The sequence below is a fragment of the Sinocyclocheilus anshuiensis genome, unplaced genomic scaffold, assembly GCF_001515605.1.
Source record: "Sinocyclocheilus anshuiensis isolate Anshui unplaced genomic scaffold, SAMN03320099.WGS_v1.1 scaffold2039, whole genome shotgun sequence".
Taxonomy (NCBI): Eukaryota; Metazoa; Chordata; class Actinopteri; order Cypriniformes; family Cyprinidae; genus Sinocyclocheilus; species Sinocyclocheilus anshuiensis.
In genome coordinates, this window is record NW_015550822.1 from 146,430 (window position 1) to 163,475 (window position 17,046).

The following is a 17,046-nucleotide window of genomic DNA, read 5'->3' on the forward strand; positions in this document are numbered from 1 at the left end:
TTTCATTTGTTAGTGTATGTTTATTGTTTTCCCCATGCCTTGATTGTTGCCATGGTTATGATCACCTCTGTCTTGTTCAGTTTCTTGTTATCCTGTGTGCATTTCAGCCCTCTGTTTGTTTTTGCCCTCTGGTCAATCACGGTCATATTTTTCCTAATAGTCCCTGTTGTCAAAGGCAATGCTGTTTATCAGTCCACTCATCCGGGTAACTGAAACCACCCATACTTTTACTTCTCTCATACTACACTCGGCCTGTATCCAAAATCACCCCTAATACCAACACAATCTCATTTTGGCACATTGATGGTTAATTCGCATGAATTCATATAATCTCATTCTCAGGTTTATAGATGATTTGTTTATGCCCCATAGTGACGGTTATGTTTAGAGGTGGGTTCAAGTGTTGAAAATTCCCACGTCTTGTCAGAAGCTGACATCCGCAGCACTTTTGCTGCACTTAGTGTCCAAATTCACTCTCTTTTATTTCTTACAACTGCAGTTGGCACCATCTTGTGTCTCACACAGTTATCAGTTGTAGTGAAAATGACCTCAGACGACTTCAGTGCATTACTGTAATATTGTCGCAGTGTTAATCTTATCGCTAGGCAGATTGTTTTGTGCATTGTAGTGGGCTATTTATAAAAAGTACTCTCGAATCACTATTTAATGGTTTTATTTGTGTTTTTTAATTGCTGAGTTGTACTGTATGTACAGTCAGATATTTGCCGCATTATTGACCAGTGCACTGTACATAAATCATCCCTTATTTACTAACCTTGTCTCCTGCCATAATAATGTAAATCCAGCAACTTTCACATTTTAAAGTAATGCCAGAAAGTGAAAGAAAAACTCCACTCCAATTATGTGCAATAGTTCATGCATCTAAATCAGAAGTCATGCCACTAAAATAGCCTTTGTAAACTGATTAATACACATATTTGTATAGAAGAATTAATATAGCACTTAATATAATTAATAAAATATGATCTTCCATTGTAAATGCATTACTGAGGGACAAGTAAAATTATTTTCTGTGGCATATGACAGTATGACACAGATGCTGTTGACAACCAAAGAAAAACAATTAGATGTGTCCTTCAGTTTGCAAAAACAAAAAACATGCTAGTTTTGAAACTACAAGCTTTCATTCCTTTAATAGAGAAACATATTTACTCAAGGTTGCCATATGAGCACAATTATATTGTGCTTTTTTGACAGTGAACTTTTGTGTTACTTTTTCCAATTAAATTATTTTATGACTAATTGATTTGATTAATATTTTGCAAACAATAGTTTTGTCACTGGCAATTAGTCTCTCATGCAATAATTATGCTTCAGAAAATAAGCTCTTGTGGCCTTTTAAAAGTTCACGGAACAACAGCTGGAGACAGAGCAGAGGGGGAAATGATAAACAGAACGTGAATGTCTGAAACAGAGTAGGAGTGTGAGTGAGACACTTAGGTGAGCATGTGTGTGCATATGCATGAACCCATCAATGTGTTTAAAAATGAGAAAACAGAACAGTAAGAGATGAGTGGTGTTAAAAGAGAGCAAAGGGCAGGCAGAAGAAAAAAAGAGAAACATCAAGAAAGAAACAGCTTCAGCTACAGTGCAGGTAATGGAGGAAGAGAGGGGATGGATGTAAGCCAGGTCTCTCAGCATTCCCTCCCCCTGTACAGGCCAGCTCAGAGGAGGAGTGTAGGTGGGAGTTAAGCACTTCTCCAGATGTAGTTGACTGCTGCTCCTGGAGTCTGACTTACTCAGATAAGCCTCCATCACTCGGAGTTCCCAACAGTTCTTGCTCAGTCAAGTACAGGGATAAACAAAATACGGAACGTTTGCGAGTCATCTGCAAACAATTACACACTTCGTCTTCACCTGTAACGTTTTCTCAACAGGAATCTTGAGGTAAGACGCAATATTTGTTCCAAGATACTCAAGTTGAGATCTGTCTCAGCATCTAATTATCAGAAATAGCATGCCATTTTTTTTTCTTCTGAACTTTCTTGCTCATAAATATTCCAGTGCATATTAAAAAGTTCACTGTAGTTCCCCTTGGTCATTAGGACCTGAGTTGATCTCAAATGTATCCTATTCAAATAAATTCACATAAATTTTGACTTAAACAGAACTGAACCCTGAGCAGAAGCTAACTTCAAAAGAAGTGTTGAGGTTTGATGATCTTAAAATATCTTTGATATAATTATGTATGAATTCAGTTAATATTTTAAAAGTGAAGTAAATCTCCGTCTGAGGTCCAGGGCAATCATCAGCCAGTATTCTACAGTAATTCAAGCCACCAAAGATCAATTTGAATTCATTTTAACATAAATTATGCCCTCAAGGGTCAAAACAGAACTAATTTGTATAAAATGTTTATATTACTAGAGACCCTTTCCTTTGCAAGATATTGGAAACTTATTATTGTGCTTTATTGCATAAGCTGCCACTAGAATTTTTCTACAGGAAAGAGAAATATGAATGTATAACATACGTTTAGAGGTGGCGTGTAAGTAGTTTTCTGTGAAATTCTGTTAATAATAATGGATTAAAATACCAAAACAGAAAATACTGGATTTAAATTGCTTGGTTTATTTACAGGCCGATGTTGCAAACAGCATGAAAGAGACAGGAATGCAGTGGGAATAAAATTGTCCAAAATGGTCTGAGTCATCATGGGTCATTATCGGGCCTCTGTCAGATGAATAAATCATGCCTGACGTTTCACCTTTTGGCCGCACTGCACTAAACAACAGATATGAGCAACCTAAGCTGGCAGAAAGGAAAAGTAATAAAAATGCAAAACAGGGGCCTAACCATCTTTCTGTGCCTTGGAATCCAAATATTCTTGTATTTAGGAAGTGCAGCAATTGTCTTCTTCCTCTTAAATGTAGTTTGTGTAATTAAGCTGTGGATGAGTTCCCCGCTTGTGGTAGGAAACTCATGCAATGCTCTTCCTGAGACAAACACTTGAGCAATGATTTATTTTGTGTGGGCTCAGCAGCTCTGTGGCGGAGGAGAGATACTACACTTAAAAAATAACAATATAATTGCTGTATGTACAAAACACTAAATATTCATAAATATGTGCAGTAATCATACAGTATTTAGTTGAATTACATCACAGTGTCTACAGATTAATAGTAAAAAAAATTATTTGGTGAAAATATGTACTTGCACAGTGTTTTTCTTATAATGGATTGCTTTAAATGTGTAACATGTATCAACTAAATTGATATGTAATATGTTTCTTGAATTAGAATTATCCTCTCAAAGAGACATCGGTGGTTAAAAAAATCATGACAGACTAACAATATGTTGCAATAAGTTATGTGTGCGAGTCAGGCATGTGCACAACTTTCAGAGGTTGATGAGTCATCATACTTCAGAAGTAGTGTCACATGACATCCAAAAAAAGCTTATATGAGACATTCAACATCAATTCAAATGTTCAGTGATTTGCTTGCTTTTTACTGTAAATTATTTTTAGCTTATGCAAGTAAAAATTGCAGACTGATTGCTGTATCAACAAATTGTTTACATTGTATGCAATGTAAAACTCTGCTTTGCAGTCACACCGTTCCTAAATCAGATAATGGCATGAGAGGGACATGGCTCCAGTGGGTGTACCTGCTCTCTTAATGTTGGCATCTTGCCTGCTGTTCATCTTGCCCTCATGCCTCTATGCGTGTCCGAGGTCCTGCAGTTGCCCCAGCCCTAAAGAGGTGCACTGTACCTTCCGTCACCTACCCTCTGCCCCACAAAACCTACCCAAGGACACTGAGAGACTCAACCTAGGGTAGGATACTGTGTTGTTGTCTTTAGAATATGATACTTACGACTTAAAATGAAGGGAAAAAAGTATTTTGACACATTGTGGTTGTGAATAGGTCATGTTGTTCCAAAACTGTATGACTTTTTTCTGTGGAACACAAAAGAACATTTTTTTTTTTTTTTTTTTAGAAATAGAAATGACTGTTGCCCATACAATGGAAGTCAATGGTAACCAGAACTTTTTGGAACCAACATTTTTCAAAATATCTTCTTTTTTGTTCCACAGAAGAAAGAAAGTCACGTTTTATGTTTGGGTGAACTATCACTTTAATGTGCTGAGCTACACCTGTGGTTAATGTTGGAACTAGAGGAGAGCTGACTTCATACAGCACCTAAAAATCACCAAAACACCAGTTGGGTAAAAGACATGGCATTCAATTATGTCCTTTTTAGCTCCATTGAACATGCATGTTTACTGAGTAAAATTAAGTAAATGATACCCAAAATTGGTGCTGATTACTCTGCATCTCACAAAATTAGAGGGTAATTGATTTGATATGTTTTAAGCTAACATTTTTTTTCGCAACTATCTTTGCTTACTGTAAAGCTATAACAGCATTGGCACGGTTGGGTCTTCAGATTTTGCAAACCTGCGGCAATTGGAAATGCTCATGCTCCATGGAAACGATATCTCCTCTGTCTCTTCCGGATCCTTTTACCACCTCCGTTCCCTCCAGGTATAAGTTCATATGAGATGCACATTAAACACATTATACTCATCTACTGTACTGTAGCATCTTTGTGTCTCTAATTTTCTATAAATAGTTAAGATACATGACTTTGAAATTGCATTGGGGTATAATTGATGTTCTTTATTGGCACAGATACTCAAGTTGAGCTACAACAAACTCAAAAGAGTTGACCCCGGCTTGTTCGAGGGCTTGACCAGCCTTGTACGGCTTCATTTAGACCACAACCTCATTGACTTCATTGAGCCTTTTTCATTTACTGGACTCACATCATTAAAGCTATTGCAACTGGAGGGGAACCGACTGCAGGACCTCCACTCTCACACATTTATTACTGTCTCAGTCCTGGGTACATTTTGGAGCTCAGGACTGCGGCATCTGCACCTGGCAGACAACCAACTAGAATACCTGCTGCCTGGAACTCTGCAGCACTTAGACAGGCTAGAAGTCCTCTCTCTACATGGAAACCCCTGGGCCTGTGACTGCCACTTACATTGGTTGTTGGAGTGGGACAAAAATCATGAGGGTGAAAGTTCTTTGATTGTATTTTCCAAACTTTGCACCACTCACTCAGATTGTTTTGTAATGGCAATGAATAAAATCCCATTGCACACAAATGTATAAACACTATATGTGAAGTTCTATATATCATTTATTCAAAATTGTTACATTTATCATCACTGTCCTAGATGCATTGTATTGTTACATTACATTTAAGGTTGAAAGAGCACAACTGACTCCACTGACTGCAAATAACTACAAGGAAAGCAAAGGTTTTTTTATTATTATTATTATTTACATTCTCTATCCCTCTCTTTACAGGAGTTATTAAGTGCAAAAAGGACCGTGAATCTGGAGATGCTGGCAACTGTGCTGCATGTGCCTCACCAAAGCCTTTGAACAACAGCCAGATCTTGCAGCTTTCAACCAGCCAGCTCACCTGTGACCAACCCTCCCTTCAATCCCCACTTAAAATTGGGGAGAGTAGCATGTGGGAAAATCAGGAGCCAGATGCCCGCTACATCAAGGACCTGGAGCGTCCTCTTGGCCATCTGACATTCATTCTCTCTGACAGTCATGGGAATCGGGCACACGTGGCTTGTAATGTAACACGTCCTGTTGAAGACACCTCCATGGTGTGGGAGCCAGTGAGGAGAACAGATGAGATTGCTGTAAATGTGACTCTACGGACACTTCTGGAGTGTGAGATCGATAGAGACGCTCTTCAGAACCTGTGGAGGTTGGTTGCCTACTACTACGAGAGCCCAGCCATTTTGGAACGGGGAACCAGACTTGGGAATTCTTCAAAGGTGACTTTTCAGTACTCTCAAGCCTCACATGAGGAATCACCATATTTTACAGAGCTTAAAGGACACTTAATGGCTGAACCAGCCTGGCTTTTACAGCCAAGGGTCACCCTTCAGCTGAACCGGCGCAAAACAACAACTAAAAAACTGGTGCTGAACTTCTCCACTTTTATATCAAAGCACATCATTGGAAGAGGGGATGAGGAGGATGTAGTCTCCTCCTGGGCTATGATCCAAAGAGGAGCCCTGGGGAGAATCCAGTCAGTGCTAGAACACTCTGAAGTCAGTCTGGATTGCAGCGTGCTAAGCTCGGGGCATCAGCCTGTGGAGTGGATGCTTCCAGACTTAACAACAGTGGATCAAACTGATTCCCATAAATTAAGGCTGGAGAATTACAGACTAGTAATCAAAAACACAAGTATTGCAGACTCTGGACTGTATCATTGCTTTGTGAGGACTGACACTAATGTGGACATCGTCACCTATAGACTCACAGTCAGGATGCGTCTCTTAAGTCCCAGTGATTTAAATGGAAAGAAGATATCTGTGGAGAATGGGGACACTCTTAGTCTTCCCTGTTTAGTAACTTCTCCTCATCCAATTGAGACAAGATGGTTCCTACCAAACAATCAGATTTTTAAAGCGTCAGACATGAAAGGAAGGGTGTATGTATCGCAGAACAACACTTTGATCATCAAAAAAGTGACTTACGAGGATGCCGGAGAGTATAGTTGTTTAGCAGCTAACCTCTATGGGGCTGATATGTTGTCTCATCTAATTGATGTTACTGGTAAAAAGGAAGACGCACAAAGAGGTGTTACGGTATCGATGGGTGAATTACTGCTTTTTGAAAATGAGGACAGTGAAGGGTCAGGATATGAAGAAATCAAAAGACCAACTGCTAAACTCACACCTCAGAGGGTCGATGGAAAACACGTCCGACAAAATTCAAAAGGAAAGAAAATCAAAGAGAGTGTGAGAAAATCTAATAACTCTGTCAAAGAGCTTGATCCCGGCCGCTGGGAGCAGATTCTTGCAAAAACTAACGCTAAACTCTCAACCATGTCACCAGTTACGGCGCACCTAGAAATGACAAAAACAGTGACTGAGTCTTCACTGATTACAACCACCAAAACTTTGTTGGCTGATACCTTTAAAATTATTAAAACAGATGTTACAGCTAGCAGTACCAGCGCAAGTTCAAGCATCCAACATTTCAATACGAAACAGCTGGAACCACCACCCCTCAATGAGCATGTACAAGAAACACAGGGAGAAAAATTAAAAGACAAGACAAGTGATTATAACATTTCATATTTGACTTTAGAACACATAGACTCAACAACGGTACCTGAACATGAGACTCAGCTGGTAAAACAGGTAGACAGACAGACAATAGAAGAGAAAATAAGGGCTAACAATAATTCCATCTGGAACCAAAGACGAAGATTCCCATATAGGCAGCGTAGGCCTCCTTCACGTAGACCACGTCCAAAGAGACCAAATTTCACCCTAGCTCCCTCTACAGCAGTGCCATTCACTCACTCTCCAGTCAAGACACTGATACCTAAAAGTAGTGTAGCAATGACCACCAACTCTTATACTCAAGTCCAAAACAAAGATGTCACAGCTTCAATGACTTTAGAAGTTTCCCCTGCACATTACCCAGTAACCGAACGCTTTGCCATGGCAGTCACAGAGGACCCTCTTAAAGTGCCTATAACAATGTTCAGAAAAGATGAGAACTTGAATGAACTTGAAAGCAAAACAAAACACATTGAGTCAGTTCAGCTTGTAAGTACAACATCTCTGCAAGAAAATGAAGCAGTTCCTGCTACACGTGCTACACCCAAACAAATCAACAGGTATGGACATGAAAACAGAGAGATCATCTTGAGAACTAATAGCCAGGCAAATGAGGATAAGACAAGGCAGATTTCGGCAACTGCCATCCCTAATCTTCAAATCAGCTACATAAATCCTCCAGAGACAAAAATAGCACATGTGACTGAGAAACCAACTTTAACTAATGTGGACCAGCAGAGAGTTTACAACTGGGCAATGCATCCTGAAGGAGTACCTATCCACCCCTGGTTAATCCAAAAGTCTACACCAAAAAAACAAATCTCAGTTACACCCCATCCCTACAATCAGTTTCCCTTCTGGCCCACAGTTCATAGCTCAAAGCACCACCACTCCCAAGATAAAACATGGTATTTCCTACAAACAGGAGGCAGGGGTGCAGGGGCCACCAATCGGCCTGAAATCACTGCTCAAACAGCAAAGCCCACAACTTATATTTCGGGGTCAGTGACAGCTTCCGTTGCGAGGACCATAGCTCCACATGTCAGCTCATCTCGTGTACGTGACCACTTACTTTTCAACAGGCTCAGAAACAGATATAGACAGTCACAGCTTGATGCATATCGACTAGCCCAGATGGGAAAGCTTGTCACTTCTAAGCCAAGGACATATCGTCCCACCCCACAGCCTCACCAAGCTCCAAATATCCCAATCATCTACAAGCCTGTGACTCCCCCATCCATCCTAGCATATACAAATAAACCAACCTTCACAGCTAGCGTACCATATGGCAGTCGCTGGCACTACAGTCAGTTTGGAGCAAAGAAATTGAGCACTGCCATTCCCTTTCCAAACCTGATGGGCAATGGCGCCAAACCCAGGATCACAACAACTGAATCCATTACTATATCTGCTTTAGCAGAGACAGATGTGCTCTTGTCCTGTAGATCATCTGGTGACCCCAAACCTATTGTTTCATGGACCAAAGTTTCAACAGGTGATTCTTCGCTACATAACTTTTACGGATGCATCTGTCTGAATGGAGGATGATAACCTTTTTTAGAGCGCCCACTCCCAGTTTACCTTAGATAGTTATCAAACACTGCTATCATGCTTTATAAGTGAAAAAAAAAAATGTTTCATGATTATTACATTATTATTCTCTTTATGAGGGCCTGCATGCAATTTTCTATTTTCTGAGTGACTCTGGAGTGCAACTGAAGCCAAATTATCAGCTTATCGTAATTATTATATTAGCTGCAGCTATATGATGACAGAAATAATCATTGTATAAAAGGAAACAGTAATTTTGTGTTTGAAATAGTGGTTGAAAGGCTGCAATCAGTAATACTTGTAATGAGAAATTGTATATACAACACTTACATGTTTGACATAAATTGGATCAAGTCATACAGGTACATTTTAGTTAAATTATAACAGATGCATTTGTATTGTCCTAGAGGTTAATCTAACAGCTCACTAACAGCTACAAAAAAAGCTGAAAGACCCCATTGTGAGAGATATACATAATTCAAATCAAAACATATGGGACATACCCCAACTGTGCTGTTTGTTTTAGAAAGAGTCAAACAGTTCAATAATTTTTGACATTATTTGATAAGTCTACTGATGTATTTACTTTTTTTCAATTCTTTTACAGGTGCAACAATTCAGACCAACACAAAACTTGGACAAAGATTTGAGGTCCTTTCAAATGGTACTTTTGTGATTAAGAATGTCCAGCTGCAAGACAGAGGCCAATACCTTTGCACAGCTCAAAACAAATTTGGTTCAGACCGCATTGTAGTTACCCTCGTTGTCCAGACTCAGCCTCCAAAAATCATGAGTTCAAGGGCCAGAGATGTTTCAGTGTTTTTGGGAAACTCAGTCAGCTTGGACTGTATTGCGGTGGGTAAACCAGAAGTTCAGATTTCATGGATACTTCCAGACAGGACATTTGTGCGAGACATTGGTACCCTTGACCGAAGAGTATCTCTTTTTCCAAACGGAACACTGAGTATTCATTCAGCAGACTTTTCTAATAAAGGTGATTATAAGTGCATTGCCAGCAATGCAGCAGGAGCTGATACGCTCACTTACCACATTCGTGTTGCTGCTCTACCTCCAATAATTGTTGAGGTTTCACATGAGACTATATTTATGAATGCTGGAAGAAACATATATGTGGATTGCACTCCTAAAGGAGAGCCATTCCCTCTAATTAAGTGGGTTCTCCCTGATGGTTCACAAATGAAGCCCACACAGTTTATTGGAAGTCGGATATTTATTTTCCCGAATGGTACGCTTTATATAAAGAACGTCAATCCCAGTGATTCAGGGAGGTATGAGTGCTCAGCAACCAATCCAGTGGGCTTTGCTAAAAGAACGGTGCAGATGGATATTAGGCAAGAGGCTCCAGGCCCCTGGAAAGGCCTATATCAGCAACATAGTGTCACAGCAACATATGGATCCACAGTTTTCCTGCATTGTCCAGAGTCTGTAGGTTCCAACAGAGGCACAGTCTGGAGACTACCATCTAAAATCATTCTGGAACATCAGTACAGGTACATATTTAATGCTTTTAAAGACAAGCTAAACGTATGTAAGTGCTCTATCTAGCTAGAATTTGACAATTTCTTTTAAATAAAATAATAAAGAGTTTTTCTGCTTATTAATGTGGGAGCTTGTTTCCCCTTTGAAGCATCCCATACAGAGGGTTTATTTAAGTCAAGCCGTCACAGCTTTATTGTCATTTTTCCTTTAATAAGATAGCTTAACTTTTCTCTTTTAGGCAATTATTGGTTCTCACTGTTCACACCATGCAGTCTGCCATACACTCTCAAACTCACAGCAAGCCAACTTCATCACTTGTGTAATTCACACAATATATGGTGTAGATTAAACAAGCAGTCTGTCTCAGACTGGAAAACCCAAACAAACCCCGCTGATCCAGACAATACAGTAACTGAGCGAGACGCAAGGGCAATTTGTCTACTTCATATGCTTGGCAGAGCCATCGCTAGGAATTCTGGTGCTTAGTCATCTATACAACAGGCTACTTAAAGCAGTTAGATAACAAATAAATTTAACATTAGGCATTCATTATTACGTCTAGAACTACAATGTATCAAAATTAAATTGTTCACAAATGTTAAATATTGGTTCATAATCCTGCAGTGTGACTTCAGCTACAACAATAATTTAATGAAGAAGCAATAGCAACACAGCCACTGATGATGATGATGATGATGATGATGATGTGTGTTTATGTGATTTATGAGGACATAAATTGATAGGCTACTGGTATAACAACTTAAACATATTTTATGGGGAAATTTCCTCGTAGTCCTACCATTACGCCTACAAAATCAATGTGTGTGTGTGTGTATGTGTGTGTTTGTGAAAGAGAGACGTTAGTAAAGCGTGTGTAAACCAGTTTGTCTATACTGCTCTGAACTATGAGTATTCCACAAATACCCTTTAGCTTTCTCGTCTCTTGTTCTGTAGGACCTATAACTCTTTAAAACTCAAGGCTTTTTAAAAACCTTTAAACCTTTTGTCAACACATTCAAAGTTTGTCTTGACAAACTTGCTTTACTATTTAAAATAACAGAAATATTAATTTATTTGGATTTCATTTTAATTGTGCTGCCTTACATTCAAATTCACATTGCAATTCTACATCCTGTTTCTTAACTTAATTATTATTTTTATTATTATTTTCAATTAAAAAATGAAAATGGACTGTAAAAGACTGTAGCTAAGATGTAGGCTAAGATGTACAGTATCCCTTTCGAAACAAAAATATATGGGAATATACTGCAAAATATAATGCAGTATATTACATAATATTACATTTCCATAAATGGAAACTACCCTTACGAAACAAAAATATATGGGAATATACTGTGAAATATAAATCGATATTATATGCTGTGTGTACATTAATGAGGAAAAAAAATTAACTTAAATGATTTTAGCAAATGGCTGCAATATAACAAAGAGTGAAAAATTTAAGGGGGTCTGAATACTTTCCGTACCCACTGTATATACTCTATAGAGTAGAGCCTGTGGTTAGGATGACGATTGGCCGAACACCATTAAGACTATAAGTATGTTGCTTCTTTTAAAAAGTAATGGCTGTGCACTCTTCAGCACAGTGATAGACTCTTTCCTAAATACTTTAGTACATGTAAGTGTTCTTGTGCTATTGGCGACTAGCTATATATGAAATATATATTGTAAATAATTATTGAATTTAAGAAATATATTACATTATTTATTTTATATGTATTATTCAATATATTGTAATTATTAACACTATATTATACTTATTTTTGCGTAAGGGATATCACATAATCTAAAAAAACATGTCACACAGTCTGCTTTTTTTATGAAAGGTCTCACTTGTCTCTTATACAGTCGGACAAGCAACCTTTGAAAGGACATGGAAAATAAATTGCACAGTGTGCAGCTATCTTAAGAAGAATTCTATGAGCTCTTTTATCCTATCATTGTTAATTACTATGAAATAGTACAGCTGTCATAAAAAGATGTAAACAATTTCTCTCTTTTTGTTTTCAGTCCACAAAGACACATCACTGCTTTCCCCAATGGCACTCTGAGAATTCTGAGACTGACTGAGAAAGATGGAGGCAATTATCTGTGCATGTATCAAAGACCAAATGGTGAGGACATGGAGCTGTTCCAAGTAGAGGTTCTCATGAGGCCACCAAAGATAGAGAACACTGGGGCACAACATAAAAGAGTTGCTAATGGAGACAACTTCCTGGTGGACTGTGTAGCTTCTGGCCTTCCAGACCCTGAGGTTTCGTGGAGCCTCCCAGATGGCACCATGATCAACAATGCCCTCCAGTCGGATGACAGCGGAACCCGTAACCGGCGCTATATCATCTTTGGGAATGGAACGCTTTTGTTGCAACAAATGGGAAAGAAGGATGAAGGCAATTATACATGCTATGCTAAGAACACCCTGGGGGAAGATGCAATGAAAGTAAGTGTCCAAGTCATGCCAAACTCACCCCAAATAACTTCTAAAGAGCAGGTATCCATGTGGGCACCTTTCGGGCAATCAGCCCAAATGAAGTGTGATGCTACAGGTGTGCTATCAGCTACGATCATCTGGATCTCACCAAGGAATGAGATAATACCCTCATCTTCGGTCAAATACCAAATCCTAAATGATGGGACTCTGATCATTAAAAAACTGACTTTGGCTGACCAGGGAAAGTATGCCTGTGTTGCACGGAACCCAGCCGGAGATAACATCAAGAACGTGAACCTTCTAGTTGAGGTTAAAGGCCCACAAATCAATGGACACAGTGGGCGATCAGAGAACAAACGTTTAGCAGTGTATTACCAGACCTTGCTGCTAGATTGCAACGCAGAAGGTAAGCCTGAACCACAGATCACCTGGACCACACCTTACGGCATGTCTCTACCCACTCCATATTTGGGAGGTAGGTTCCAAGTCCACAGGAATGGCACTCTTGAATTGAGGGGCATCCGAAAGACTGATGAAGGTCGGTTTCTGTGCATAGCCAAGAATTACTTAGGGGAAGCAAGTCTAGCAGTTGACCTCGAAGTTGCATCACTTGCTGAGAAGCCAAGCTTTCCAGTGCCAAACATAGAGGTTCTTCCTCTCAAAGCAGATGGTGATGACATATCTTTGGAGTGTCGTGCTACAGGAAAACCAAAGCCAGAGTTTCTATGGATTCTACCCAATGGAACGGCACTGACTCCAGGCATGAAACTTCGGCGGTTCATTCACTACCTGGGAAATGGGACTTTACACATTACGCAGCCAGGTGTCATTGACAAAGGTGTGTATCGGTGCCTGGCTAAAAATGTAGCTGGACAAGCAGAAAAGCGCTATGCTTTAGAACCTGGACAGAAGCCTCAAATTAGAAGTACAGCTTCAACAATGAAGATTTCATTTGGACAGACACTAAATATGCCATGCAATGCTGATGGTTGGCCACAGGCAAAAATTACCTGGACTCTTCCAAATGGCCTGGTCTTAGACAAGCCCCAAGTTATTGGAAGAGTAACATATTTATCTAACGGCACACTTCAGGTAAAAGAAACATCCAAATTTGATAGAGGAACGTATACCTGCAAAGCCACAAACACCTTTGGATCCTCAACATTGTCATATCCAGTAAGCATTATGGTGTTTCCACCTCAAATCACTCATGCTCCACCTTCAATAACCAGAGTTAACAGGGGGTCTCCTGTGATTCTGAACTGTATAGCTGCTGGCATACCCAAACCAGACATTTCTTGGACTCTGCCTGGACGTACCACGCTTGTACCCAATAGTCGCTTCACAGCACAGGGTGGAATTCGCATGACAGAGGAGGGAAATTTGGTCATACAGGACCCAGGCCTCATGAACTCAGGGATTTACAAATGTAATGCTAGAAATGCCTTGGGAACAGACTTCAAAGCAACATACCTTCAAGTGATCTGAGCAATAGACAGAAATCCATCAGGTCATTAAGAACACTAAATGGGAACCTTTCTTTAAAAACATAAATCATACTTTAAAAGTGCACCAATGCACTTAAAATACCCCCAACAATGTTGTTAAATAGCAGTTTTCCTTAATAGTTTTTTGTGAATAGCCATGGATTGTTGTCTTTGGATCTGCCCAATAACTGACCCGAGGATAAGATTTCTTTAGTATTCTATATTTAATTTATGAAATTATTGGTTTGTACATATTTATATATTCCACAGTTTAAACAGAATCATTTTTACATACTTTTTTTTAACATAAATTGCACATAAAACATTCCAGAATGTCTGTGATTTGTCTGATAGGTTCTATCTGTTGAATTTCTTGCATTCTTCAGTGCATTAGAACAAAATAGCCTTGTCAGAAAAGAACGAGGCCTTGTATGGTACAACTGTTGGCATTGTGGTAGTTGTCCAAATAAATAAGACAAGAACACAGTATGTAAGACACTTACTGCCACACTGGGCAAATAAATAATAATATTTGATTTCTGGTCTTTAGTCTTTAATATCATGTCAAATCACATTTATTTGTACAGTGCTTTATACAATAGAGATTGTTCAAGCAGCTTCACAATAATGGGAACCTAACAAAACCAGGAAAATAGTAATGTTGTAAAATTAATCAATTATGAAACGACTTATCATCAATTATGAAACAACATTAATAATGAAAGCAGCTTTATGGAAGGCAATAGTGTCATTATGAAGCTCGATTTAGTGTAATGTTGTTTTAATTCAGTTCAATAACTGTTAGTTGCAAAGTGCATCACTTATAAAACAAATTCCATTCAGATGCAAATCAGCTCTACAGAAGGCAATAGTATCATTATTAGGCTCAAGTAATTTCAGTGTTGATTCAATTCAGTTCAATAACAGTGTTGATATCGCAAAGTTAATGTCATTATCCAGCTCAATTCCTGAATTTTGTTTTCATCGTATAGTGTATAATATATAATATTACTGAATATTAATTGTCTTTTGAAATATACCATTTAATAAATATCACAATTGCACAATATTACTAGACAAACAAAAGGTCATACATTCATTTTGGAATTTGGGGTGTAGGCCTGCTTCATTTTAAATACAAGACACCACAATACTTAATTAAGCAATATGCATAGCATAGCATTTGTGTATCCCCATAGAAAAAAAATCACAATATGAATTAAAACATCTCTAATGAACTTCTTCTAAGACCAAGCTATCTAAAACTATTTTATACACATTATGTCTATGTAGCTTACTCTTACTGTTTATTAACAATTGTTTATTTTTCTTTTTTTTTCTTTTGGTGCTTACATTTTTGTGGGTGTTTTTCCTTTCGTATTCCACTGCAATACTAGCAAACAAGTCAACATTAGAGTAAATAAAGACAGAATTTCATTTTGGGGTGAACTATCCCTTTAAATTTAACCAGTGCAACCATGTTGTCACCGTTATTCGATACAAAAGTAAAGTACAATTTATTTTTCATCTATTCTTTTTTAACTAGCCTACTTTTAATTGCGTTAAGAGTACCAAATCAGTCGGCATACACTTGTCAGTCTATGTGAACTCTGCATCTGCAAAGGGAGTGGATCTGCCATCCCTTCCCTTCCCCCATCACCACCACCATCATCACCGCCGGACCAGTGAACACCAGGCTCGGTACATCATTTCACCGTGATGGCAAATGAATTCCCAGAAAGCAGAGAAGGAACTGCCAACTCACGCCATGCCAACCTCACGTCGTCTCTAGACTTGAGCACGTCTCTAGATCACAGTGTGCAGACGCGGATTTTTAAAATCATTGTCATCGGGGACTCAAATGTGGGCAAGACCTGTTTAGCCTTCCGCTTCACCGGCGGAGCCTTCCCCTGTAAGACTGAAGCCACCATCGGCGTGGATTTCAGGGAGAAAGCCGTGGAGATCGAGGGCGAGAAAATAAAGGTGGGATTTATTGTTGGGGTTGGTCTCGTCACGACCAGGCCGATATCTCGTTGTATCACGGTTGTATTTTGTGTGTTTCAGTGGAAGTGTGACAGACAGCAGCATCGCGAGGAAGCTCAATGTTTACATTACGAGTAATCACATGAATTACTCTTTCTGATCGCATGATGCATCAGAGGCGTAACGTTAGTTTCTTTTAAGACAAATCAAAATAGGTGTCATAATGTGGATAGTTGAATTTTTCTTGGTCTAAGATGTCTATTACCTGGTCCAAACTGGTTTTCAAAAGCTTATGAACTGTTTTGACTAGCTTAGACGATCTAGAAACTAATAGTCCAATAGTCTTATATTTTAATGTGTTAGTATTCATACAACACAATATAATAGACTGGTGAAAAGAGCATAATATGACATTATATAGATAACACATTATTTATTTGTTTATATATATATAATCTGTGTGTGAATGTGATTTGAATTCAGTCAGTTGAGTTGATTTAACCCTTTAATATATAATCTGTTAAAAACAAAAAAATATCAATGTTTCTTTATATACAAGTAAAATTCAAAGCTGTGACACATAGGGTTGGAAAATTTCATGAAACTTTCCAAAAATCCCTGGAATATCCCAAAAAATCCTGGAAAGCTTCCAAAATTTCTGGAATGTTTCCTAAATTTACTGGAAATGTTCCACCTTTTTGCAACCCTAGTGACACATAGTTATTTGGATTTAACATCACAGCCTGAATTTAAACATGGCTTTTTAAAGATGTCCAAAGCAGATTTATTTATTGACCTTCTAATCCATTTCTTTCTGATGCATCAGTTTTCTCATTTTAACTTCTCTCCAACATTGAAATGTGTTGTTTGTCTTGTTTCTACATTGACAGGTGCAAGTATGGGACACAGCGGGCCAGGAGCGCTTTCGGAAGAGCATG

General features: G+C 38.7%; 1 protein-coding gene and 1 pseudogene across 1 annotated transcript; both read left to right on the top strand.

Moving 5' to 3' along the window:
- The first annotated feature begins 1,839 nt into the window (after positions 1 to 1,839).
- Positions 1,840 to 14,636, top strand: LOC107661053 (matrix-remodeling-associated protein 5). Its single transcript, XM_016450489.1, has 7 exons — positions 1,840 to 1,908; positions 3,573 to 3,799; positions 4,382 to 4,511; positions 4,659 to 5,049; positions 5,346 to 8,630; positions 9,294 to 10,197; positions 12,218 to 14,636. The coding sequence occupies exons 2-7, from the start codon at positions 3,612 to 3,614 to the stop codon at positions 14,124 to 14,126; spliced, it is 6,807 nt and encodes a 2,268-aa protein (XP_016305975.1). The 5' UTR covers positions 1,840 to 1,908; positions 3,573 to 3,611; the 3' UTR covers positions 14,127 to 14,636.
- A 956-nt stretch (positions 14,637 to 15,592) lies between these two features.
- The window catches only part of LOC107661064 (ras-related protein Rab-33A-like), a 2,119-nt pseudogene continuing 665 nt past the window's right edge, over positions 15,593 to 17,046 (top strand).

What these genes read in the sequence shown, in the direction of transcription:
- LOC107661053 (XM_016450489.1), top strand. Translation starts at nt 3,612, where the DNA reads ATGGCTCCAGTGGGTGTACCTGCTCTCTTAATGTTGGCATCTTGCCTG. An exon ending in ATGGACCAAAGTTTCAACAG is followed by an intron (nt 8,631 to 9,293) that starts GTGATTCTTCGC and finishes ATTCTTTTACAG; the next exon opens with GTGCAACAATTCAGACCAAC. An exon ending in ATTCTGGAACATCAGTACAG is followed by an intron (nt 10,198 to 12,217) that starts GTACATATTTAA and finishes TTTTGTTTTCAG; the next exon opens with TCCACAAAGACACATCACTG.